Genomic DNA, 25,934 nt, shown 5'->3' on the forward strand with positions numbered 1-25,934 from the left:
AAAAAAATATGTTGCACTGAAAGCCACTGCCAGCAACAATAATTCAGTCACACATTTTTTTTTTGTTCTACATGACAATACATCAGACAGTAAGAATGACCTAAATATTAGCTAAATCCCAGAATAATAACATACAATTTCTGCGCTAAACTCCTCTGAGCTGCAGTTTCCAAGCTTCCTCTTCACAGAGCAGCTCTCCCCTGCAACTCCTCCACTCAACTCCTTCAGACTAGCCAGCAGCAATTAGCAAACACCTGGTGGAACTGAGCATCTGCTGAGCTCATTATAAGAGTTGCTTCTCATGACCCTTTAACGACGTAGGAGCGTCGTTAAAGGGTTAACTGAAGAGCAATGTTGTGATGACTTCCCGAAGCAGGAGTTCCAGAAAGGGAAGAAGTTTTTAAAGAGACAGCAGCCCAATTTCCTTTAAGTCATAACATTATAAATTTAAGGATCAAAGCAACACTCCAGGAATGTTTTTTCATGAGGCAATAACATTATAAAGCTTTAAAAAGTCGCCTTCATATAATACTCTCTTTTATAATACATCCACAAGTTTGACTTTAGTTTAGTGGATTTTGGTATTTAACAACAACAAAAAAATAGATGGGAAAAAAAAACGTACAAAAAAACACGGGGAACACAGGGAGCCAGAGCCGAACAAAAACAGGAATCCAGGGGAAAAAGCCAACAGGGAACAGGAAAAATAACAGGCTACAACCAGGAAAGTAACATGAGGATCCAGTGAGAGAAAGAGATGAGTCTAAATACTGACTGGCTAACAGGATGCAGGTGTGAGGAGAGAAAGAGAGAAAATGGCACAGGGGGCGATGGAGAGCACACAACCAGGGGAAGTAGGAAACTGAATCAAACTAACAAACAACTCAACACAAGTAGGACTAAAACAGAACATACTACCAGAATCAATACATCAAAAGTATTGGTTTTATACAACACTGCTCCTTTTAATTATCATTTTGTGAATCAGAGCAGACATTTTGGGGTCCAGGGCTTGCTAAGCTGGTAAAGAAAGTGAGGCCTTTGACCTTGTCAGAGAGTAAACACGAGTTAGTAATTACTGCCACTTTAGGAATATTAACATAACTCTGCTGGCTTTCCCTCCGTCTTGTTCTCTGACATTTAAAACACCAGATTATTTGTTTCGTCCCCCATCATCAGTCAGTTTGTCACGTTTCGCTGAAAGGTCATCACAAGGTCCACGCTCTGATGCTGTTGTCTATTGATTTTACTTAACAGCACGCCGCATGATGAAAGCGAGGCCTCGAACCTCCCGCCGTTCACAGATCTCACTGTCCATGATGAGCCATTCATCATAAACCCCCCCAAAAAACCTCAAGGCTGTCGGGGATTACACCGGACCAGCGGTGAGTCGTCACCCCCACAAAGACGGAGCTCCTTGTAATTGACTCCTTATTTGGGCGGCGGCCAGTAGCCAGAAAGGAAATCAAAAAATGTTGGAATGAAACACTCTGTTGTATTTCTGGGTACCTCCCCAAAACTAGAGGCGTCAAGTTTTAGACATTTAAAAAAAATTTTTTTTTAATTCTGCTGGCCATGATCTGCAGCTTATAGATTTTCCGGAAGATTATAGACGTGCAGCTTCAGAAATATCAGGCCATTAGAGGTAGAGAAGGAGGGGAAAAAGAGCGAAGAAGAGAAAAAAAGGGGGACTGAGAACAGAGACAGATCTATAAATAGGCTTCCCTGCAGCCTGAGAGTAGACAGTGAGTAGACCGGAGACATCAATGTGACAGCCTTCCCACTAAACACCGTATATGCTTCTTTAGTATGGATACAAAAAGATCATATCCTATTACTAAAGATTCATTGTCTGCGTGTTTTTGGCTGTTTTTTTTCTGAAAAAGTGGCATAAAATTAGCCCAAACACGGGTAAAAAATGAGTTTTTTCCTAAGTGATAAATGATAAGATGCAGAAGGCAGCTGAGTTTTTCTGGCACGAACGCAGCCGTTACGCTCCACTGCTTCAACATGAATTATTCAAGCTAACATTTAGACATTGTATTATTTATCAGAAAGTGCCACAACACTTAAACCAGAGGGTTTTTATGAAGCTATCTGAGCTAGCATCCCGTCGCTAAGCATTTAAAGCTGCGACACGCATCAATTTTTCAAAAGGCTTTAAAAAAACCCACCAAAAAACAACAACAATCAGATGTGATTATTTATAACTACAAATACTTGTGTGATGAGGACAAGTTTGCAAAAGGTGAGTCTAAATTTAAGTCCCCCCTCCCTGCCTCTTGTTGTTACATAACAGCTCCTTGATGGCCTTCCATTTCAGGAGAGACGCAACTGGAACAAAAAACATAACAAATCCAAGCTAAATGTCATTATGTAAACTATAAATGTTGCTCCTTTTAACTTTCCAACTGTAGGAGAAACCTCCCCCCCCAAAAAAACCCCCAAAATGAAACATGAACTTCAATATTAGTTATGATTTTAAGCTCAGTGGGTGTTTGAAGGTTCAAATAATGGATGAGAGGCTTTCTGGTTTAATTCTCCCTCTATAAACTTTTATTGCCTCCTTGTCCTTGTTTTTCAGTGAAGAGTAAACTACTTCTGGTATTTTCACAGAAACAGATCACCCTCTTCACTGCCAAATGCCCTTAAAGTGGCTTGCAAAAATTATTCACACCCCATATTCATATTTTGTCCTGTTACAACCACAAACTTTGATTTATTTCAATGGGGCTTTATGTAATAAAACAACACAACACAGTGAATAACTGTAAAGTGGATTACAAGCTATGGGGAATGTTATGCGTTTTCCAGCCATATCATTTTATAGAACCATCAATTAACTATATATATATGAAATATGATGTAAAAGAAATGTTACTTTGTAGTTCGGTGCTTTGAAATTGAGCCTCTTTCTGAAACTCAACATGGCTCCTCTACTAACCCTTTGTTATTTTTATATCTGTTGAACATGAAACCTGGAGGAACTCTGGTGGTGCAGGGGTTAAGCACAACCCACATATGGAGGTCTTAGTTGCAGGTTCGATTCCCGGCTTGGTGACCTTTGCCCCCCTCCTCTCATTACCCACTTTCCTGTCATTTCACTATCAAATAAAAGCCACTAGAGCCAAGAAAACCTTGAAAAAGAAAGAAAATGAAACCTGGGTGTAAATTCAAACTGGAAGACTCTCTTCACCTCCCAGCCTATCGTTGCCCATCTTCTCCTCAGCTCCTCTAATCATCAGGCATCGCTCCCTTCGTAAGGTCCTGTTAACCTCCACCTGTTCTCCACCTTCAGCTCTCAGCTTCTTCAGTCTTTCTGCTTCCTCTCCACCACCAGTGTCTGCTCTCTGGGGGGAAGACGTCTCTAATCCTCAGTGGCTCATCCTCTCTGACGGCGGTTATCAGCGTTACGTCAGGAGGCGGGACTTACCGTGGTCAATCACCCTCCGTGTGGCGCTGCTCATCCCACCTTCTACCTTCCCATTTGCTCTCTGCTACGCTGCAGCTGGCAGAGCCAGTTGTGAATGCTACGGCTAGTTAGCATAGCCACAGATGATGTCAGGTTAATGGTTTTCGCCACAGTCAGCACATTTAGCAGCATGTTCTGGATGTTGATTGACAGCACTGAGACCCTTCTCTTGGCTCAGATTGGTTGTTTTTGGTCAGGAATGCTGCATTTCTGCAGATGGCAATAGCAGCTCAGGGAGGAGCTGGAGGAGATCAAACATTTTACATATTATCAGTCTCATAACAAACTTAAACAACATGCTGACAGTTTAAACATACTTGTAATATATATATATACATATATATAATTTATTTTTAGAAACGTTACACACTGCAGCTTTTAGAGCCACTTGTGGCTCCAGAACCGTAGGTTGGAGAACCCTGGCCTATCTCACATAAAAACCTGACAAAATAAATAAAACATTTTTGTTGGGTCTTAGCAAAACGTGGAAAAGTTGAAGTAGTGATAGCATTTGATCAAAAACGCTGCACACGCTCTCACCCCAACAAGTCCCGGTGTGTTTTACAATCAGCCCCCTGGTGCCAGCTGGTTGACAAATTATACCTCCCCCTGTTTGTGGGTCTGCTGTCTGTTATCTAAGATGGTGACTCATTATGAATGTGGGCTCAGGGGATTCCCCACAGCACATGGAAGAAGAATAAGAAGTGAGCTTCCTTCACTTCACCTTCTCTGGGGCGTCGGGGGGGATGTACAGTTCAGCTGGTGGGTTCAGACGTGGGGAACTACACGCAGACAGAGGTCAAAGACCGAAGCGCCGAAACGCAGCACAGTGACAGGAGCAGAGCGTCGACAGCAAGAGAGAGAGAGAGAGAGAGAGCCAAGGATTAGAGCTCAGCTGAAGTTCAACTCGCTGGCTTTGTTTGTGGAAACTAAAAGCGGTCTGGGTGTGGGAGCAGACGCTGAAGCAAGTTTCCCCCGACCGCCGCTGAAACAAGGACACCACAGTGACAGCCGCCCCCAAACAAAGACTCCATTGTGCATTTGAGCTTACAGTAGAAAGAACAGAAGAGAAACAAGCAGGATGTTGCATGGCTGCATGAGGCAGAGATAAAGAGAGAGAAAGAGAGAGAGAAAAAGAGCAGCCCATACAGTGAAGTTAGTACTCTGTACAAGCGCTGTATTGTGCTGTTGCATGGCAACTGTTTCCACAGAAATCTTTGCTCAGAAACACTCCTCTTTGGTCGTCACATAACTGCAGCGAGAGGAGAAATGGGCCGACGGCAGGAATACAAATCAACCATTTCGGCCCGCAAAAGCTGAGCAGTTATTAAAATTGCTCTGTAGAAACGTTTACGCCAAAAGCTAACAGCAGAGATTAAACGTGTAGTTTTCTCACTGTGCAGTCAAAGGGTGTTTCTGGGTTTTAATGTATCACATCAGACGCCTCAGGATACAGAGAAAAAGAAGCTGGTTCTGAAATAAATCCCAAAACTGTAACTTTTCTTCAATTTAATTTTGCCTAATAGAATAGCGAGTCGACATGTTGGCCATTCTGGAAAAAAAAAGCCACATTAACCTTAAGTGAGAGAAAAATGAGGATATCCAATGAAATATTAATTTTTCTATCTCATTTTTTAATTTCTGGATAAAGAAAAGTGAGCGACCCTGAAAGGATAAAGGCATTCAGATAATGGATGAATGAGGAGACAGTGTTTTAATTACACAAACAACAGAAACGTAACTGTGTTTGAGTCACATGTGTAAGTATTAAACTTCCTTCAAAATGCTGAGACAGTGAAGATCCTACAGTAATATGGTGCTGTGCAGTTTTATTCACTTATGTGGGAATGATGAAGGTGCATCACCATTTATTTCTCACCACAAATTGGCTTTTCTGGTTGTTATTCTACAGTATTTAGTTCAGTTTTGAATGTTTGGTTACTTTACTTGAATTCAATATAAAAGTCATATTAAACACCCATTTGTTAAAATATGTTAGAAAAACACACAGGATGTTAAAAGGGTATAAATTAACTCTAATATAAATCTCTCTACCTGACTGTAACAATGTAGCGTTACTTTATTTATTGGTTAGCATGTAGCAGAATGGATTTATTTCTGGTACGTTTTAGCAGTTTTGGCTTTATCTGATGTTAAAAAACATTAAAGTTAAAGTTCTAACTGTTAAAGTTTCATTTATTTTGTGGCGACAGAGTGCTGCCTGTAACACTAGCAGTTTTTCATATCTGGTAAAACTTTCCTCTCATTATTAATAACTTATTTGGGTACGCATCCTTTAAAATGATTACTAAATCATTTCTGTGATACCAGAAATATTTTTAGAATTTCCAGACTATCTTCTCATCAGAGACAATCTTTTACAAACTGCGCAACCTTAGAAAAAAATCCCCGTGCACTTTCCAGAAGTTCAGCTCACAATGATCAATGTGATTTTAGTGTGATCAATGTGATCAGGACAGACCATGCTGGGATAATACTTGCATTGGATTGCTAGAGGATTTCACATAATGCTGCATCATGCTTCCTCTCAGTTCTCAGAGCTGAAGCGTCTATTTTTGCAGCATAATCAAAGGAGTAGGAATAAGTGCATTAGATCAAAGATACTCTGATAGTGACAATAGATTCATATAAATGGGTCAGACAGCAGAACTCTGAACAAAGAGTTATTTCTGTCTACTAATAAATCGCAGTTCACAAAAAGGAGCCTATTTTTTATTGTATTTTATGCGTATACCTTTCAAAAGCATTAAAAAGTCAAGATTCTTTTTTATATGTGAAACTTGGGCGGATGCCCAGGGTGGCATTAGAAATGGGCGACACTTGATGAAATAAAAAATACCTTTTTATGTTAAGACCGGACTCTACTGATTGGACATCAAAACGTTTCATCTACAGCTTTCCACTAAAACGTCACAAGTGGCATTCATACAACACCTGACTCCGTTTCTAACCTAAAAAGAAATAAAAATGATACATGACTTTAAGGCTTTTAATGTGACGTGTATGTTTTACAATTCACAGGAAAAGCAAACAAATCTGTTTGAAGAAAATGCTGCAATAACTTGTTTAAATAAACATGCACACCTTTAAAGAAATGATTTATTGAACTGACTTATGGTATAATATTCATAGAAAACATTTCATTTCACTCTGTCTTACAAAAACTCTCCAAATCTCTCAGATTGCTGTTCAGGTGAACCCACCTGAAGAGGCTTTCTGAATTTTAGTTCAGGACTCTTGCTTGACCTTTCCAAAACCTGACTGGTTTTCTAGTGAAGCGGATTTGGAATTAGATTTGAAGTACCTATAAAACAAGAAAGCTAAATCCCTCTCTCCTCCATCCTGAGTTTTCTAAACTCAGAGCCTGATGCTGCCAACACCTCGTTTCACTCTGGGGATCATAGTGTTCCTGTTGGTGATGCACTGTTATATTTCAGTCAAATTTAATCGTGGCCCAAAATTTCCAACTCCGTCAGACCATGTCATCATAGACAAAACTCTATGTTTGATTTGGAGTAAAAAGCTCTGTTTGGATATTCAAATATGTTTGTTTGTCCAAAAATATGGAAAATATAGAAGACTAATGTCACATCCTTGCACCACTTTCAGTGCTCCTTCTTAACAGATTTCTCACAAGTTTTTGCATTGCTTTTTGTAATTTGTGACGAAACTGTCCTTCTCCTGACTAATACCTTTCCAGAATGAGATCACTTTTGAAATAATACTTTTTCAAAATCTTTCTGCATAGTCTGGCTGCAGCTGAAGGTTTTAAATATAAAAATGTCAAGAGAATCCTACAAGGATAGCTGAACTTTGTTTAACAAGATTAACCAGAATTGAGGTCGGGTTTGTGCCCAGGAGGGTTTACTGCTGGAGTTTAATCAAAAGGTGCTTCAACAAAACTTTTATGCTAAGTAATTTCACCTTTTTCTTTGTTTTCCTCCTAACTGATCGTTGATTTTAAATTTGAAGATAATTATCAAGTTAAATGGGGAAATAATCTCATTATAATTTAGCATTTTTCTATCAGGAAACCCTGGAATTTCTTGCTGTAAGGAACTTCAGGAGAGCAGATGCTTGCTGTTTTATATATATTTATGCTTTAGAAAATCAGTGAGTTTTAATTTCCATGTGAGGTTAAATATTATAAGCCTTTAAGAAAACATACAAAAATGAAAAAATATGTCACAAACAACAAAAGTTACAAAATGCTGCCTTCTGGTGTTCGATATTAAACATTACAGTTTTGGCTGCTGCATTTACACACAACCAAATATTCAAACGCTGCTTGTATGTAATGACTTTTATTTTATTTTTTTTAAGATTCTGTAGGAAAACATAAAAATACTTTTTTTGGATGATATTTACATTTTGAGTCTATCAATAAAAGTGACGTACAAGCCAGCTGGAACAGAAAAACAACAGCAAACATGCACAGTGGACAGAATGACATCACAACTAGTGTGTTATTTCAAAACTAATGTAATCTCAAGGTCCTCTGCACAGAGGTGGAAAAGAACAGTCTGCAGGCGAGCACAGCGAGAACGGAACAAGAGGAAATACGAGGAAATGAAAAACGACAAAAGAAAGGTGCAAAAACTCATCTTTTCCGCCGCCTCCCTGCTGCTTTAATCTAAACGTGTCACTTTAATCGTTGCTCTCGACGAAGGACTCATCCTCGTACAAGTCCTCCAGCTCTCCTTCTCTGCTCCCTTCTCTGCTGACTTTCCTGCGGGAGACGAACATCTGTTAAACCTGAACCTTCCCAATTGAGACGGCAGATGAGGCGGGCGAGGAGGAAGAGGCGTCGCTATGCTAAGGCAGTCACAAAGTAACTCTGCTTTGCAGCAAAGCTCATCGGTTTTCCATCCAAGAGGAGACAAGAAGCAGAAATCACCCATCAACAGGATTTGAGATTTGTTTGTTTGGTCCTGTCTAATTTAAGTCCTCTTACGGCTAAACAAACCTGATGAGCTGAGCTACGTGTGAAGCGCTACGAATCAAGCTCAGCCTAAAACGCTGTTTTTTGTTTACCTCAGAGACGGATGAGACGAAGACCCCAGTAAGCCCGAAAGTCCCCTGCAGGAAGGAGACGTGATATAATAAGCCAGAGTTCGAACCCCAACACACTTCATCAGAAATACACCAGGGGTGTCGTGTTCCTGCTGCATTTTAAAAGGTGGCATCCAGAAAAACTGGTGTTTTTTTAGCTGAAAGAATCATGTGTGGCGTTTAAAGTTTAGCAGTCAGCTGGTTATAGTTTAGGTTTGAATAAAGGCTAGATGTAGAAGAAAGTAAACATTTTGCAGTTTGCTTCTTCTTCCAAATGACCAGTGCTTGGTTTTCTGTTTGTGCCTCTGCAGAAACGTTAAAGGGGCGCAACATTTATTTGTAGCTTTATGACACTAACCGGTAAGGTTGAAATGAGGTAATGAGATTTTTGGGGAAGACCTTTTTTATTTTTTTTTTACCGGCTGCACTATGTCAATATATTTGAAGTATATGTTGAAGGACTTTAACATATTTTTACCTGTTTACAAGTAAAATATAACCAACCAAGAAATTACTCAAGTAAGAGTAAAAAAGCATTTCATAAAAAGGCTACTCAACTACTACATGATCAAAACATCTGATTTATGTTTTAAAAATTATGTCATCAGACAGAAAAAAGCTGTAAAACTGTGTACCAATTCTGTTACTTTAAAATCTAAAAGGAAAATGCATACAAATAAATTACGATTACAGCAGATTCCGGCATAATAAACACTTTTAAATCAAACTTATGAAACTAATATTGTTGGAAATGCAAATGTACTTGATGTTAATAAAGGATAAAGTACTTCTGGTGGCAAAAAAGCACAGCAAGCACAAATAAAAAGTATCACTTTCACTTAAATTGTGTCTGTCTGGTGCATTTTTTGTCTTTTCTTCATTCAGTGACATTGGCCATCTTAACTTCACTGTATCTGGAAATTTTACCCAGACTTCTGGTCTCCACAGCAACCAGATCTCAGTCAAATAGAGCAGTGGTCCCCAACCTTTTTAGTAAAGTGGACCGGTCAACCCTAACAGCTGACAAATCTACAGTAAATGTTTGACGTCATCATGTCAACATGAAGCAAAATCTCTGAGGAATGTTTGTGACCGCTTGTTGAATCTATGCTGGGAAGAATTAAGGCAGTTCTGAAGGCAAACCTGCCATTAGCAAGGCTACTTAACTAGCTAGCTAAAACTAGCTTCTTTTAGCTAGCTAGCTAAATAGCTTTATTAATTTTTTTGGGACTTTCCCTAAGGGAATTTGTCATCTCTGTCTCCCACACAGCACTCTTAAATACTACATAAAACACTTAAAACATAAAAAATTAAAAACATTAACTATAACCACCCCAATCTTACAGTTCCTTTTTCTCTGTTGTACTCCTGTTAGCTTAATCAAGTAGTTCTTCCGATGGGCTGTTGCTGGAGAACTGGAAGGAAAGACCAACTCATTCTCTCTCAGGGAAATCATCTTGATATTTAAGCACCACTCTGTACTGACTGACAGAATTATAATTAAATAAATGTATTTAAAATCCTCTTTAAGTGCTACATATGTTACTGGGTGTGCAGGGCAGTTTCAGTGCTGCACACGCTTTCATCAAGTTCATCGCAACAGAATAAGTGTTTCAGTGTACACACACACACACACACACACACACACACACACACACACATGATGAAGAGCTCTTCGGAGTGACAGCCTTGGTATGCGTGCTGTATGTGAGCAACACTACATGTGAAGTATAGAAGTGATCTATTTTTAATCCAAGCATCTGCTCGCTGCTTTGTTCCGTTAGAGGCCTAATCGCAGAGCTGGCAGAGAGAAGCAGACAGGATTTGCAGAGTAGGCTACTTACGTAAGAAAACCTCCGGGGGCAGACATGGACCTCTCTGCCCGTCTGCCCTGACACTCAAAGGGATTACTGAAAGAGCGCTTCCTCAGCATGGCCTTCACCAGAATCTGCAGTGGACATCAGAAAGAGTCTCAGTGGGTCTCTGTAAAAGCGCCTTCTAAAGCCCACTCAGCAAAAACACTGTGAAAAAATGCCAGATTTAATCATGTAATCTGACAATTTACACAGTTAGAGCTGATAGTGACAAACCATTTCTATTATCTTGACATGCAAATAATACGAATCCACTCATGTAAAGGAAACGATGCTAAAGGATTTTGTTGCTGATTAACAAGTATATTTATATAGTATGGTTGTGTGAAGATCAGAGACAAAAGAAACGTTTGGTTGACTGAAAATTTAATGCTAATTTATAACCAATTTAGAGCTGCAACTAATGGTTAATTCATTAATCAATTGTTTGATCCATTGTTATGATGATTAATCAGACCACTTAAGCTGATTTCTTGTAATATTAGAAACATATAAAGATACAAATAAAAAAAATCATTTAATTTGTTTATTCAATAAGGAAATAAATATTTTATTGGATGACAGGCAATAACAGAATTTCTTCATTTCTTTCTTTGTAGCAAAGAATTCATTTGCATAAAAAACATATTTTTAGCATCAACATGTGAGAAGCTCAGCCCATTCTCCTAATAGGACTAATTTATGATGAACAAATTAATACTTGGATAGCAAAAGTTGCTTAATAGAAAATCCTTTTTACGGAATTTGAAGCAGGTGAACTAAAACTGCAACATGAGGAGTTCAGGGTGAACATATTTACAGACGAATACAGTTTTTCACTTTACATGCAATATATATTGTACAGTTTTATCTTAATTACTGCACTACATGTGTTGTTCTTTCAGTCTGTATTCTCCAGTTAACGATTAATCGATTACTAAAGTAGTTGACAATTATTTCAATAATCGATTCATCACAATTAATTGTTTCTGCCCTAAATAAATTGAGATTTGCTGGATTAAACTGGCAACACATCCTGAATTGCAAATGTGTGAGTTTTGTGTGTGAATTTTGTGTTCAAATAACATTCAATCCAAGTCATTGAGGATTTATGCCAAAGTCTCCTCAGGTTTGCCTTAACCAGCTTTGAACATCTAGAGATTGCATTTTTTAATCAATCATCCTTCTTTGCAAAAAATAGTGTGAGTTCATTCTGACTTTATGACAAACATAAATCTGCACATTCTGCAACATATTGGATTTAAGTTGTAACTTTGACTGGGCCATTCACATAAAAAATTTCAAGTCTTGACTGTCGGCCAAATAGTTTTAGTTTCGTCTCATCTGACTGGATCATCTTTTGCCACCTATTTGATTACTCTTTCCATTTTCAAATAAAGTGCTTAACTCTTGAGATACTGTGCCATAACTCATTTATACTTATATTTTACACCCAGGTTCATTATTTAAGTGACTGATGAAGGTGTTTGATAAGCTGGGTTTGATTTAGGGGTATCAGAGTAAAAAAAGCCGAACAGATATGAATGCCATATTTTGAAAAATGTTGTAAAAAATTGCTTTATATTCCTTCTATGTTACAATTATCCATTATGTTATATCGGTTGGTCGGGAAAAAAAAAAGAAAATCTTAACAAAATAGATGGAAATTTATGGGACAAAAATAAGTTTGTAAATCATCAAGATGATTGTTAAACTTTACAGGAAAGTCCAAATTCCCCCCCAAAAACTTTTCAGAAAAGGAAAACATAAAATATGGCAATATCGTAAATATTAAAACTGGAATATGTGAGCTGGGACCAGTTCTCCCAGCGGGCGCAGTGCGACTCACCACAGCGGACAGGCTGGGGATGAGCTTCACGCTGTTCTGCACCTCCTCATCGGTGACCTCCAGCGCCGTGCAGTGCTCCTCCTCCAGAGGGAGAGGACTGGAGCCGTTCTCCGTCACCCAATGATGGAGCTGCAGCAGCCACACACACACACACGCACACACACAGTCGTATTTTCATCACTTGGGGGGACTTCACATTGACTTCCATTAATTTCTACAGCCTAACCCTTACCATCACATACCTAACCACTTACCTAAAAACAACAAGAAAATGTCCCCACAAGGAGCAATGGTCCCCATAACCCCACATTATAAATAGGCTCCCATAAGGATATGAAAACCTGATACACACACACGCGCGCATCCAGACACTATAGTAAGAAACAAGTTCACATTGTTGTGACGTAGCGATTAGTGTTTGCATACTCGCCTTTATTTCAGGGATGGTGATTCTGGTTGCAGGGTTTTTATCCAGCATTCTTTCAATGAGATCCTTCAACTCATTGCTTATTGAAGGGCTGTTGGTAAGAGATCAATAAAGACGTCAGAGTTAAATGTCAAAAATAGAACAGAATGAAACAGAAACATCATTCAATGTTCCGCAAAGGGGAAATCGACGAGCAATCAGTAGATCAGCCAGTAGATTCACACAAAGATAGAAATAATCAAGATATAAAAACAGGACAAACAAAAACATGCTGTACAATCCTGGAAAAATTTCAACATAAAACAACATAAAACATAAAAGTTATGAAAGAAATATGGTGTCTCCTGGTTTAAAAAAATGTTGAGCTGAATTAAAAAATGTACTATGTGTATATGGGTATTAAATAGACAGATTATTTGCAAAAATAGACCATAAAACCTGCAACAGCAGACATATGCAGAAAACCATAACTTTGTGATTAGCAACTTCAAAACTGAAATGTTGGAAGTAGTTCCTGAGTGAGAATAAGGAGCGCGACGCTAAAGGCTCTGCTTTGTAATTTCAGGTGAATTAAAAAATACTGCATAAAACTCAGAGTGAAATTAAATGTTGTTGTAACTCATATTAAACAATTTTCTTCAAAGGTGTTGTTGTACATGCTGATGGCTGTGGGCAGGAAGGATTTCCTGTAGCGGACTGTGTTACAGTGGTTCTGAAGAAGCCTCTGACTGAAGATGCTCTGTTGTATGACAGTTTCTCAAACAGGATGGTCAGCCATTGTTAGGCATCAACAAAAAAGCGGAAGTACCTGAAATATACGAAAAGCTCTAAAGTGACAGAATCCAACATCAAGCTCAACAGCATCAAATAAGACGTAACCATAACAACGGGAATAAAGAATAAGGTGTTTTACTCCCTTAATGTCAACATTGTGATGCAAATTTCTGGTATTTGTAACAAAAAAAAAATTAAAAAGCACTTTAGATCAACATGACTTCCTGTTTCAGAACCTCTACACTACAGTTTAAGTTAACGTTTCGAAGCTTTGGGTCAATATTCAGACATTCTTACGTTTCTGGAAACTTCACAGGTTTGTTCTTGATCTTGTTGTGCAAAGAATAGATGTACTCATCATAAAATGGGCACTGGAACGAGACACACAGGTTAGAAATGACAAATGTGCTTAAATGAACTGATAAAACGGTTCATACAAGCGTCCTTCGGGCGACGTTACCTCCCCGAAGACAAAGCAGTACAGCGTGACCCCCATCGCCCACACGTCTAACGCCTGTGGAACAAACATGGCCACTGTCATGACGGGTCCTCACGCCGTGGTCTGTCAGTGATCCACAGGTGTTCAGCTCACCTTCCCGCTGAAGCTCTCCTGGAGCTCGCTCATCATCTCAGGAGCCATGAAGGCCGGCGTCCCCGCCGTGCTGGACAGGAGGGCGTCGTGGCCCTCAAACTCGTTACTGATGCCGAAGTCGGCGATCTTGACGTGACCGTCGTCCCCCAGCAGGAGGTTGGAGGGTTTGATGTCTCTGTGGATGATCTTATGGTAGTGCACTACACACACACACACACACACAAAAAATAAAAAATACACACAGGAAGAAGGCTGAGTCGTTATTGATCGTTTGAGAGAAAAAAAAAAAATCTATCCAAGTTTATTCTAAATGTAAATTTTGGTAAATGGCCTGCGCTTGTGTAGAGCTTGATCAAGTCCAGAGGACTCCAAAGCAATTCACACTACATTGAGTCATTCACCCAGTCACACAGAGATTAACACACTGATGGTGGCAAGATACTGCACTGTAGCCACAGCTGCACTGGGGCCACAGCTGCACTGGGGCCACAGCTGCACTGGGGCCAGGCTGCACTGGGGCCAGGCTGCACTGGGGCCAGGCTGCACTGGGGCCAGGCTGCACTGGGGCCAGGCTGCCGTGGTCCTGCCAGGTTCTCTGACCACCACCAGCAGACTGGTGTCTTGCCCAACAGCACAACAAGTGAGAGAGACAGAGCAGGGCCTTGAACCGGCAGCCCACCGATTATAGAACAAATTATAGCAACACAAACACGAAGCCTTTAGTTGGAAAAACAAAATAAAAACATACACACAAACACTTATTAAAAAATGCAGCAGCACCTCCGACAAAAAAAAAAAGAAAGAATAATCAACAAAAATATGAAAAAAAAAAACAATTAACCTACATGCTCAAGAGTTCTTTTATTCATGTTAAATAGATGAAAATACGTCTGAATAATATAATTTTTTTATTTATTATTAAATAAACACAACGACTTCTCAGAGTCTATCATAAGAAAGCCTGTTGGCAAATGATGAGCAGCTGCCCAGTGTTATACACTCTGTCCAGGTGAACACATTGAGATTCTGACCTGCAGATTCCCATTTTGGCCAATGCTGATTTTTTTTTTGTCTGAAAAGTCATTAAATATGAAGACAAATTTACTAAGCAACAGTAAAGCAAAATGGGACGATGGTTGATTTTCAGATCTTTACGGAGGTAGATCAGATCAGTGGGATTGATTTCAAGTCTAAATATCGTCAGATTGCCGAACTCCCAAAATGAAGGAAATCAGGACCAATTTATCAATCTACCTCCTAGACTCTATTAGGACACTGGAGGTCGTGGCTGTTCTGTGTCAGTGAAATCAAGCTTAGGCTGCTTGGACAGCGTCTCCCCATCTCCTTTACTGGCCGAGCTCATGCTAACCTCACTTGGGTTCAGGATGCTCTTGAAAGCATTGATGAGACTCCAGTTTTGGAATCACGTATGTCACGTTGCTGCTTTGTGAGATTCAAGTTTCTTACAACCGATATAAAGAACAAGAGCAAGAATTTATGTCTTGGGAGCTTTGTTCCCAAAACATAAATCCCATTCAGATTATTCACACGTCCAGTCCTGTACTCACAGTACTCTATTCCCAGGACGATGTCTCTGAAGTAGAAGCGAGCCTGGTCCTCGGTTAACGGGTTGTCTGTGGGCACCTCTATCACCGGCCTGAGGGGCAAAGAAGCAAAAACCACACAAAACATTTAATTGCATCTCATGGGGGCCACTCCTGCCATCGAACATATCAAACTGATGGATTAGTACGTAAAACATACCCCTCTTTCACTAGTTCGAAGGCTTAAAGAGAAAATAACTTGAATTGAATGATCATTTAACTTTGCTTTCTTTCATCATGCTGCAGCAGAAAAGGTGAATGATTCCCTACCCATGTGAAGTCCATCTTCATCAGGGTCATCAAGCACCTGCAAGATACATCAACATTGCATTGTTTAGGGTTTTTTTTAAGCTATTTAAACAAATATTATTTCTGATCTTGAACGGAGTCCATTAAATGTTTTTGGCTGAAGTATGTAGACATGTTGCTCTGCTGCTTGTTGTTACGGTCAGATCTGACGCACCTCTACCAGTTTAACCACGTTCGGATGGTCCAGCTTCTTGAGGATGGCGATCTCTCTGTACACTCTCTCCAGAGGCTGCATGAATTTGGGGAACAGATCCTGGTGAGAGTTTGACCCCTGAGGAGGCGGGCGACCTGGAAGTACAAACACACAGCGCCGGTCTGGATGACGGCAATTTAAGGAGCTATTTCTTGCTACATAATTGCTCAGAATGAGGGATTGCTGCAACGCTAACAGCTCAACGCAGTCCAATTGTCCATCAGTAGATTTCTGCGAAGGGTCACAGGGCAAAAAAAATTAACACACTCAGATATTTGCATAATCTCCTACTAATGTTGCAGAGAAACCAGACCATTTTCTGCAGCCATCAACAAGCGTCTGGCAATATTCTGAAGGCTTGTTTGACCACACTTCCTGCTAGGAGTGACAGAGCTCATTTAATTTGGTTGATAATTTGCCACTTCCCGATTTTGTCTATGTAGTTTTTAAACAGTGTTAAGATCAGCGCTTCCCAGAACCAGAAATTGATGATGATTTTGGATCTATTTTGAGATCATTGCCTTGTTGGAACGGATTTAAACCAGCTTGCTGTTGATTTTAGGTAATTTGAAGAACAAAAGAAGAAATCACCTTACACTAATACATCCATTTTGTGTGATGCATCAGCAACCTTGACAGCAAACAGCCCATATCAAAGTGTTTTCAAGTTTAAAAAGATTACTTGGATTCCTACAAGCAGACTTTATGCCACTGCAGCCAAATCTTGGTGTGTAAACGTCCCTTCAGCAGGCTTTTGACGGGACTTGGGTTTCTCCTCGCCTGCTAGAAACCAGCCACTTGTTCCACACTACTTGCGTCGTACATGCAAAGCTCTCACTGGAACCCTAAACCACACCAGACTGAAACAATTAAAATAAGATGTTACTCACGCAAAAATCCACACAGCCTCATCAGCTTCTTCTTTGACACTACCTTCATTGCCTAATCAAAGAAAAGAAAAAGGACTCATGACGATTTCATTAAACGACAGTCAGGCTCAAGCAGTTTAAAGCTTCAGCTTACATAGTACTGTTCAGAATCTTCATTATAGGCTAGTTTCACCACTCCAAAAGAGCCCTGCAGGGAACAAATAAAAGGAGCTTTATAATTCAAGAATCAGAAATTAAAACACTGGGTTTCTCATTGGTAGGTCACCTTTCCAATCTCTTTCTTCAGTTTGTACTGGTTGAGCTGGAGACAGTCCTGTAGAGGTGAAATGGGAGAGTTTTAGTCTCAGAAACGAGGAGCTCAGGTGAGTCTTAAGACAGTCTGTCTCAGGTTCCTCACGTCGGCATCAGTGATAGAAACCCGTTTGGTCTCGATGGTGGGCTGCCGGGCCACGTGGCTCCCCCTCTCCTGCAGAGACATCTTCCTGTCTGTGAGGCGGGCCTTTTGGCCCATGGTAGACCTGGGCGCTCCTGACCTGTAGCCGTTAGGAGGGGTCAGGCGGTTGGCGTTCATGGACGCCACCATGTCGTCAAGCTCGCCCTGAGGGTCCGACTCCATCTCCGGTTTGAAGACGCTGTCCGAGCTCATGGTTTCCCTGACGATGCTGCCTTGTTTACGGTTGAATGGTTCAGTGGGACGGGCAGACGATGCATCACTGCACTGAGAGGAACATGAAGAACTGGATGAGAAAATAATCTATAGAAACCGGTTTCATTTTTATTGGTCAGGAAGAAAAACTGGAGTTGGAAATTTTTATTTTTGTGCTAAAGTCTCATGACCAGCTACGTTTCCATTAATCATAGAATTGCATAAATTGAGTTTACGAAAATAAATGTGCTTAATGGAAAAAAAAATAAAAATATATATACAGTACAGACCAAACATTTTTAAGTAGTTCATTGAGTAAGAGAACAAAGAATAAACATGTCTATAAAAAGTGTCTCTTAATTTTTTCCAGATCTGTAAATATAAATGACCTTAAATTACTTTGAGCTCTGTGAAATGAGGCTTGCTTCAACTTTCCCAACACTATAACGCCATTTCTAAAAGTGATGGTGAAAAATCTTCACTCAGAAATTTAACATTTAACTCCAAGTTCTGATTAATTAACTTCAAAAACATTTTTAAAAAGCTGTTCTGTGCAGAATAGCCAAGAATCTGATTTACTGTACTTTCAATATGCAGCAATAATAAGGTGAGTTAAGGTCTTTTCTCTTTTGGAACGTGTTTCTACAACGTATCTGGACTTTATGTGACAGAAGCATGCCTAATAAGGCAGATCATGCAGATTATTTTCTGAACATCAATGGGGCACACTGATTTATACAGCCTAAAAATAAGAAGGAAGCTACCAAAGGACACATAAAAAAGTGAAGTTTCCACTCTGACATTAGGCTGCTAGTAGAAAACAATCAGCTTCCTATGAACAAGACTCATTGCTGCCTAAAATACAGTACAGAGAACTGAAAAGCCTCTTATGTAACTTAGCGGGAAGCTTTAACAGGCTTGTAACTTCACAATATTTACACAAAGCACTGAATTCACACACACAACATTTAAAAACGCAGTCTGACGCTGCTTAGAAAGTTACAAAAAGAGATTTTAAAAGTATTTCTAACAATGTCTTTGCATACACTGGATAAAACAAAAGCCTGAACGTCTCTGAAATATCACAAAGTTCAGCCGGGATAAATGCAAGATAACAGATTTACTCACAGACTGGAGCCGTCCTGTTTCCAGGGCTGTTTGTGTGAATCTGCATGTTGACAGGGGCTGAAGCTCCTCTCGCTCTGCAGGACGTTCACTGCTGAGCGGTCAGGGACATCAGCAGCACATGTCTTAGGGCTTAACTCAGGCTACATATAGATGGAGCAGAGTTGATCCCAGGACGGCAGGACAATTGCTTGTATTTACATGACGGGCAGCGGAACAAAAACAAAACACTGGCAAAATGTGCTGCTTCACATTAAGAGACAGCCAAATAACAGACAGGATTACCATTTATTTATCGTTTAGTTTTGTCTGTACACTTAAATTATTCTGCGTTAACTGCATGAAACTGGGTAAAAGCAGTTCACTATTACATTTTATGTTAGGAAAATTACAGGTTTTTTTAGAACAACATGTTACATGATGATTATGCCTAAAATCCAAACACTGCAGCTTCTGTTTGGATTTTGTGGCTTTTGGTTGTTGGGTTCCAGTTTTTGGTTGCTGAGTCGTGACGTTTTATTGTTGCATTGTGGCTTGTTGTTGAGTTGTCGCTTGTTGCATTTTGTTCACCCTACTGGTCCACCGAACAATAAAAATACACGTCACACATTTCAGATTTTTATTTTACGAACACACTAGAACAGGTATTATTTTTATTTCACTTCACAATAACGCTCCATGTTGTTTTAAAATCACCTCCAGTAGGCTAGTTTAAGCTCTAGTAGTTTAAGCTGTGCTTACTTATACTGGCAAGAACTAGTTAAAAAGTTCTCCGTCTTTCTCAAAAACTAAAATTACAGTGAAGTTGTAAAATCCGAATGACCTTAGAATAATCATTCACAGCAAAACTAGGTAAGTTTTGAGACAAGGCTTGTTGTTTTTTGTTTTCTTTTTACAATGCTTTAAAGGTTGTGTTTTAAAATTGTGTTTTATTATGTTGGAAAACCCCAGACCCTTCTTTTAGTCCTGCAGGTTTGTCTGTAGTGTTGTTTCCCTGATAAGCCCCTCAAATGTTGAAAATAGGGTCAACTTATTACTGTTCCACCGTAGGATCACTCCACACACGAGAGGATGTTTTCTCAGTGGGACATTAAAGAAATGTGGGTCGTTTCCCTGCTTCAGGATAAAACATGAGGTCTGAAACTGTCTGGGCCAGCTGTAAAAATAAAAAATATGTAAAAAAAAAAAAAAAAAAAAAAAAAAAAGAGGAAAGAAGCCTGGAGTCAAATAAAACATGTTAGCACAGTTTTTCATAGTTAAAGGAGCAACGTTTCAGGTTTCTGTACAGGAGTCATATTCAGTAAATTTGACATTATATAGAATTACACCAGACAGATGTTTTAGCCTTTTAACTCTGTTAATTATGATAGATTAATAAAATGTAGGTTTAATATCTGATTAAAGGTTAATTTCAAACCATACATTTAATCTGATAAACTCAACAGATTGTATATTCCAATTTATATACACAGACACACACACACATATATATATATATATATATATATATATATAGATAGGAGTGCATAGCAACAGTGCTCCGTTACCTTCTATGCAGCCAGAGAAGACGACCAACACATATAATTATGCGCACTTTAAAATGTTAAAAATATTAATAATAAAATGAAGACAGAAGTTACTGACAGGAAGTGTCATCAATGCTTTTATATCTTTAGTCTTTTTTATTTTTGCACATCCAAAAACAGTTTGAAACAGTTTCGTTAGCAAAAAAAAAAAAAAAAAAAAAAAAAATGGTCCAACACCAAGCAGCAAATTGCAGTTTTACACTTCTGTTTATTATGTACATAATGTACAATTTAGTTTTTTTTTTTTTAAAACTTCCTCTTACTGAATTCTTTGTGAGGTCTGAGGTATAAAATGCAAAAAAAAACAACAACATCAGAACACGTTGTTGTCCTGCTGAACTTGAAGAAGTAAATATGCCTAATCACCAATCAAACCTGCAGCTTGCCCTCTCTGGTGAGGTACGAGGTCCGGATTGACCGCTCACTATCAACGCTGCTGCAGATCCAGCTGCACAGCTTCGCTCAGTCAAACCGTTCTGAAGCGAGACGCCACTGAAATCTTACCACGGCCCTCTGAATCTGCTCGTAGCTGACAAACATCACTATGTTCCAGGACCCCAGGCGAAGAAACGACGGCATGAAGCTGCAAGGAAAGACTGAGATAAATCCGCTGCTGGACTGGATCTGCCCCGGTTTTCAACGACGACACCCACCCTTTGTAAAAAGCCAAGGGCCCCTCTTTAAGCAGCATGGTCAGAGCGCAGTTGGCGGCGCCGCCGTACTGCCCGGGCACGGAGTTCATGAAGCGGGTTTTCACCACGTCCACTGGAGAGGCCACCACGGTGGTGCAGAAACCTGCGGCGAACGCGGCAGTGAAGTGACATGGCATGTTGTCTGCAGGGTCGGGAAAAAAAACGCAGAGAATGATTTGCTAAAGACCACAAAGACAGGAGAGGGATGAACAGGTGGGGGTGGGAGGAGACCCTACCTGTCATCAGTTTGTTCTTCAGGATCTGCTCTTTAATGATGTCATATGTCACCAGCTCAGAGCAGTTCACAATGGCGTTACGAGCTATGTTTAGCAGACACCCTGAAAAAAACAAATTTTATACCGTCAGAAAATATAAATAAGCTAGAGAGAAGGGAACACGCCTCCAAACTGTGCATATGGCTGCTGAGAGAGAGAAACGTTTCTTAAACCTGTTCTGGAAATACTTCCTATTATGACAGAGGAGGAGGAGTAAAAATAAAAAAGTGCACTTGAAACTTCATGGGGTTTAGAACATAAAGTATTTTATATAATAGTTGCAGCATAAAAGCTGAAATACACCTTTAAGCTTTGATGTGAATTGCTGACAGTGAGCAGGGACCAATATAAATATAAAAATATTTAAAAAAAAATATATACTTTTTGAATTTAAGATTAAATAAACATCTTTATGGGAAGTATACACACATCTTGACTTGGAAAATACCTTTCCAGAGCCCTCTGAGACCCTCCACCCTGGCGATGGTCCTGTAGGCCTCGGTGGTGCTGCTGTACCTCTTGACGGAGCCGTTCTCCGGCTGGTGGACCTGAGCCTGGAACCTGACCTTCACAACATCGGTGGGCTGAGCAAAAGCCACCGCCATCGCTCCAGTGGTGGAGCCCGCCAGCAGTCGGGTCCCGAGTCCAGGATCTGTCACACAGCAGTTTGTGACAACTAGCGACTATAGGCAGCTTTGCAGAAACAAGTCATTATAGGGTTGGCCATGAAATCTGCTGTCAAAGTTTTACAGGCTACATGTAACATCATGAATTCCTCTTTCCAGACTTCACACAGTGCAGGCACACAGAGCCAGCTTCACTGGCTCTTCTTGGCCTGCCAGTCGAAGACATTCTGGCTGCAGTTTCCCCCTCCTTTTTTTTTTTTTTTTAGTAAAAACCAGTTTGTTGGGCACCAACAGGAGAAACACTGATTGTACTGTACAGCCTTTCAGGATTTCCTAAAGATTCAACACGATAGATAGGTCTTTCCTTGGTGCAGGTATTTCATAAACAAGCTAAAGTAATTCTGACTTTACTTTAGAATTACTGAAGTAAAGTAATTCTAATTATTGAATGTACATACTCTGTGCTCCGTGGGCGTAGAGCTGCTTCATGGTGTCGTACAGACCGATCCGGACAGAGGCGAAGCATATCTGTCGGTGCAGCCCCGCCAGGAGCCCATTGTACAGATTCCTCGGCCCCTCGGTCCTCACAATGGTGATGATGGTGCCAAACACACCTCTGTACACCGCCTTCTGGCCTTTTGGGAGGGCCTTTGATTCTCCTTGGACCTGAATAAATGTTACAGGTAAAAACAAAACAAAAGATAAAGTGAATTAAAAAAACTGTTGAGAAAAAGAGATTTATACTTAGAATACTTTTAGAAGTGTCAATATTCAGTGTGTTTTTCAATATTTTGTCCCGTTAGAACTACAAATGTCCAAGTATTTTAAAGTATTTTATGGGAAAGCCTACATACAGAATGAGATCATTTACGGTTTACAGACATTTTGACAAAAGAAACAATTTATTGCAAAATACCTCATTTCAGTCAAATTGAATGGTAAGCATTTATGAACTCCAGTTTTCAATACTTGACAATAATTTAGATTTTGATTTAGATCTGGGCTTTGACTAGGCCATTCTAACACCTAAATTTGCTTTGATTTAAATTAGTTAATTGTAGTTCAGTCTATATGTTTAGTGTCATCCTGCTTTAGGTTGAAGGCTTTTAAAGCTTCCAACAGTTTGGTTTCTTATCAGCATCCCCACAGCATGATTCTGCCACCATCCTGTTTCACTCTGGGTATTGTTGTTCTCCAGCCGAACCAAGACCAGATTTGTAACATACTCAACTAATAGTTATCCTGTAAACAGATAATCCCAACTAATTACAAGTGGCCTCTTGGCTGCTGTTATAAATAGTGTTGTCTGGGCCCAGCCTGTCAGCTTAAATGGACGGTATTGTCTTGGTAGGTTCAGTCCAAGCAAGGTAAAAAGATTTGAATATAAACGCACCACACTTAGTTTCTATCTGCTGAACAAAAGACACTACTGAGCTTTTCTTCAAAAAAAGGGGGGAAAATTCTTTACAGATGTTTCATCATTTGTGTGAAAGCAACAGCCAAAAGGTTGGAGCAAAAGAAAAAAAAAAAAGAAAAACATCGTAAAGCCAAAGAAATGGAAAAAGTTAATTTCATGTCAATTTACCCGTAGAAAATAACACCAAAGAAGATTCAGAAAACTGTTGGTCTGGGTTTATTTCATAAGACGAGACAGAGTTAAGTGGATAATAATGATTGAAAAAGTTGAATTAAATTTATTTGGTAAGAACAATGCACATTAATTAACAATTCACCAGAATTAGACAGAATTCTAGTTTTCATCCATTACTTGTCTTGCTGAAGGAAAATTCTTAAAGATTATGAATGAAACAGCCTCTTTTGCAAATCCTTGTATCTAACTTTAAAGTGCTAAGCTGATGAAATCTTGCATGAAGACCATTAAATGTTTGCTTTCTCCACAACTATTGCACTTGATCAGTTTCAAACAAATGCTGAGGCAAACTACGCCTTCTGAAATACGCCACAACCATCAGATCCAAACCTGAAGACTCTTCCAAGAACTTTCATCTTATAGCACCTTATTATTATTATCCTGACTTTGATCAAATTTAAAGATAAAAAGTTACAGATAATGAATGAGTTTAAGTCACTTCAGCGTGTATTGATCATTCTGGAGAGTCACAAGTCTGTGTAGGAGCTTAGCAGTAAATCCTGTTTTTGAGATATTAAAACCCATCCCACATGTCCTGGCTGCGACGCTTTTTGTTACCTGCAGTCGTACTTTGGCCGTGTCCAGTGGGAAGGTGACCAGGTCAGCCACGCAGCCAGCTGTTCCAGCTGAAAAAATCTTGACAACAGCTGTAGGTGACAAGTCAGCTGCTGATCCTCCTGCCATGTTCAAAACGGTAACGGATCAACGCAGTCTTTAAAAAGCAAAAATCTCACCAGAGGTTTCAGTCATCCCAAAATCTGAAGTCAACAGCGGATCCTTTCAGGACTTTATGAGCGGTAACAAACTGAAGCAAACAGTCATGTTCCAGGTAATAAACAGAACGAATGTGTGTCTTATTAAAGTAGAGTTCACTTCTTGTGCCATTTCTTGTTGTCACTTAGAACTGAAAGCAGGCGAACAGATAAAATCAGTTACACTGGGAGAAAAACCTGATGGGAAAGTGTTGACTGTTGCACCGCCTTCTCTGGGTAAAAAAAAAAAAAAAAAGGAAGGAAAAAAAACAAACAAATGAACACAGTGTGCAGTACATGCCTGAACAAAATACCAAACGTCTGGCTGCTGGAGGGCGAGTTTTCAACACCCGACTCACCTGCTTGGTGACACGAACATTTGAACAGCTGGTCTGATCGGGTGACACGCTGGTTTAAACCAGAAATGTTTTGTAGCAAGTAGGAGAATCAGCTCAATATGAACTCATTTTCAATTGCAATAATTACAGATGCTAAAAATGTATTTATTGTGATTAATTACTGAGGTTATGCTAACTACAGTAACATAACCTCACTCTGGAAGACATTGAAAAATTAAATCCATTTTTTGAGAGGCATAGAGGGAAAAAACCCACATTTTTTAAAATATGTGGGTAAATTTTTAAGACCACTGTTGGGTATGGAGGGGGTTCTGGAGAGCTGTTGGTTCTCTTTGAACTTCCACAAAAAGAAAAAAACCTTTTCCCTTGGCAGCAGTCCTATAAATCTGATAACAGATCTGTGACGAGAGCTGAAGAGAACTACGCATACGAGGACCGAAGATGATCAAGATCTAAACCATGTAAAGAAATTGTGCCACGAGGAATGTAAGGAGAAGACTAGTGCTGCTCTACCGGCAAATCTGTGTTGTGCAAAGCTTTAGGAGTGGAAATGAAACGATATGTAAAGCTACTGAAGGTGATTTTGTGAAAAGAAATTATTTAACATTTTTCTATATTTAAAGTATGATAAAAATGGACTTTTTGATCTTTACATCATGTTATAATGTTATTACCCATCAAAAACATACCTGGAGTGTTGCTTTGGCTCTTTCATGAATGTTTTGAGAAATCCTTTAGTCTCACTGCGCAGCTGCTTCAGTCAATATACAAGCTAATTGTTGTAGCTGGAAAAAGCGTTAAAAGGATTAATATTATAACTTTCTGAAGGCAGAGTTTCAGACAGAGCAGGAGTTTCTTAAAGAGTCAGAGGCCCAATTTCAAAACATTAAATTAAAAAGTCAAATTTCTTTCTAGTCGTATTTGATATGTAGAGCAATTTTACAACAAATGGAGGTAACATAGTGGATAGTGCTACAAGATGGCACAACATGCCTGGTAAATACATAATATTACTTCTATTTTTGTGGCCCTCCGAGGTCTAAAGGGCCACATAGATAGATATGGGGGGCCAGAATTTGCAACATTGGGCATTAGTACAAGATAAATCTATTTTTAAACTTTTCACACATCTTTACCAAATCTTCCAACAAAATCGTCCAGATCTTTCTACCATGCAGATATTCAT

At 39.5% G+C, this 25,934-nt stretch overlaps 2 protein-coding genes across 4 annotated transcripts; both read right to left on the bottom strand.

Annotated features, from left to right (window-relative positions):
- Nucleotides 1-7,786: 7,786 nt before the first annotated feature.
- camkk1b (calcium/calmodulin-dependent protein kinase kinase 1, alpha b) lies at nt 7,787-19,963 on the bottom strand. The gene is made up of 17 exons (XM_044119001.1): nt 18,811-19,963; nt 17,434-17,754; nt 17,302-17,349; nt 17,170-17,223; nt 17,037-17,088; nt 16,108-16,241; nt 15,915-15,951; nt 15,805-15,826; nt 15,609-15,697; nt 14,041-14,240; nt 13,909-13,962; nt 13,746-13,819; nt 12,678-12,765; nt 12,248-12,376; nt 10,390-10,493; nt 8,528-8,572; nt 7,787-8,222 (listed from the first exon to the last, which is right to left on the bottom strand). Exons 2-17 carry the CDS (start codon nt 17,680-17,682, stop codon nt 8,141-8,143), a joined length of 1,461 nt encoding a protein of 486 aa, XP_043974936.1. The 5' UTR covers nt 17,683-17,754; nt 18,811-19,963; the 3' UTR covers nt 7,787-8,140.
- A 508-nt stretch (nt 19,964-20,471) lies between these two features.
- LOC122832350 (mitochondrial uncoupling protein 2-like) lies at nt 20,472-25,787 on the bottom strand. Of its 3 annotated transcripts, none has more exons than XM_044119004.1 (6): nt 24,196-25,785; nt 22,445-22,652; nt 21,809-22,012; nt 21,322-21,423; nt 21,047-21,227; nt 20,472-20,976 (listed from the first exon to the last, which is right to left on the bottom strand). In XM_044119004.1, the coding sequence occupies exons 1-6, from the start codon at nt 24,319-24,321 to the stop codon at nt 20,856-20,858; spliced, it is 942 nt and encodes a 313-aa protein (XP_043974939.1). In that variant the 5' UTR covers nt 24,322-25,785; the 3' UTR covers nt 20,472-20,855. The 3 variants fall into 3 exon arrangements, with proteins under 3 accessions (XP_043974939.1, XP_043974938.1, XP_043974937.1); XM_044119003.1 differs by having other exon boundaries at nt 20,577-21,227; nt 24,196-24,284; nt 24,372-25,787; XM_044119002.1 differs by having other exon boundaries at nt 20,577-21,227; nt 24,196-25,786.
- Between the last annotated feature and the right edge of the window lie 147 nt (nt 25,788-25,934).

This window comes from Gambusia affinis, linkage group LG06 (genome assembly GCF_019740435.1).
Source record: "Gambusia affinis linkage group LG06, SWU_Gaff_1.0, whole genome shotgun sequence".
Taxonomy (NCBI): Eukaryota; Metazoa; Chordata; class Actinopteri; order Cyprinodontiformes; family Poeciliidae; genus Gambusia; species Gambusia affinis.

Bases quoted from the DNA above. Each gene is read 5' to 3' on its own strand.
- LOC122832350 (XM_044119002.1), bottom strand. From the start codon at position 24,321: ATGGCAGGAGGATCAGCAGCTGACTTGTCACCTACAGCTGTTGTCAAG. The intron at 22,653-24,195 runs GTAACAAAAAGC...ACATTTATTCAG, and splicing joins CGGCCAAAGTACGACTGCAG to GTCCAAGGAGAATCAAAGGC. The intron at 21,228-21,321 runs GTAGGGTCTCCT...CCGACCCTGCAG, and splicing joins GAAGAACAAACTGATGACAG to ACAACATGCCATGTCACTTC.
- camkk1b (XM_044119001.1), bottom strand. From the start codon at position 17,682: ATGAGCTCGGACAGCGTCTTCAAACCGGAGATGGAGTCGGACCCTCAG. The intron at 16,242-17,036 runs GTGAGTAACATC...TTGTACTTCCAG, and splicing joins GAGGCTGTGTGGATTTTTGC to GTCGCCCGCCTCCTCAGGGG. The intron at 12,766-13,745 runs GTAAGAATGTCT...TCTTACCAACAG, and splicing joins CCTGTGAAGTTTCCAGAAAC to CCCTTCAATAAGCAATGAGT.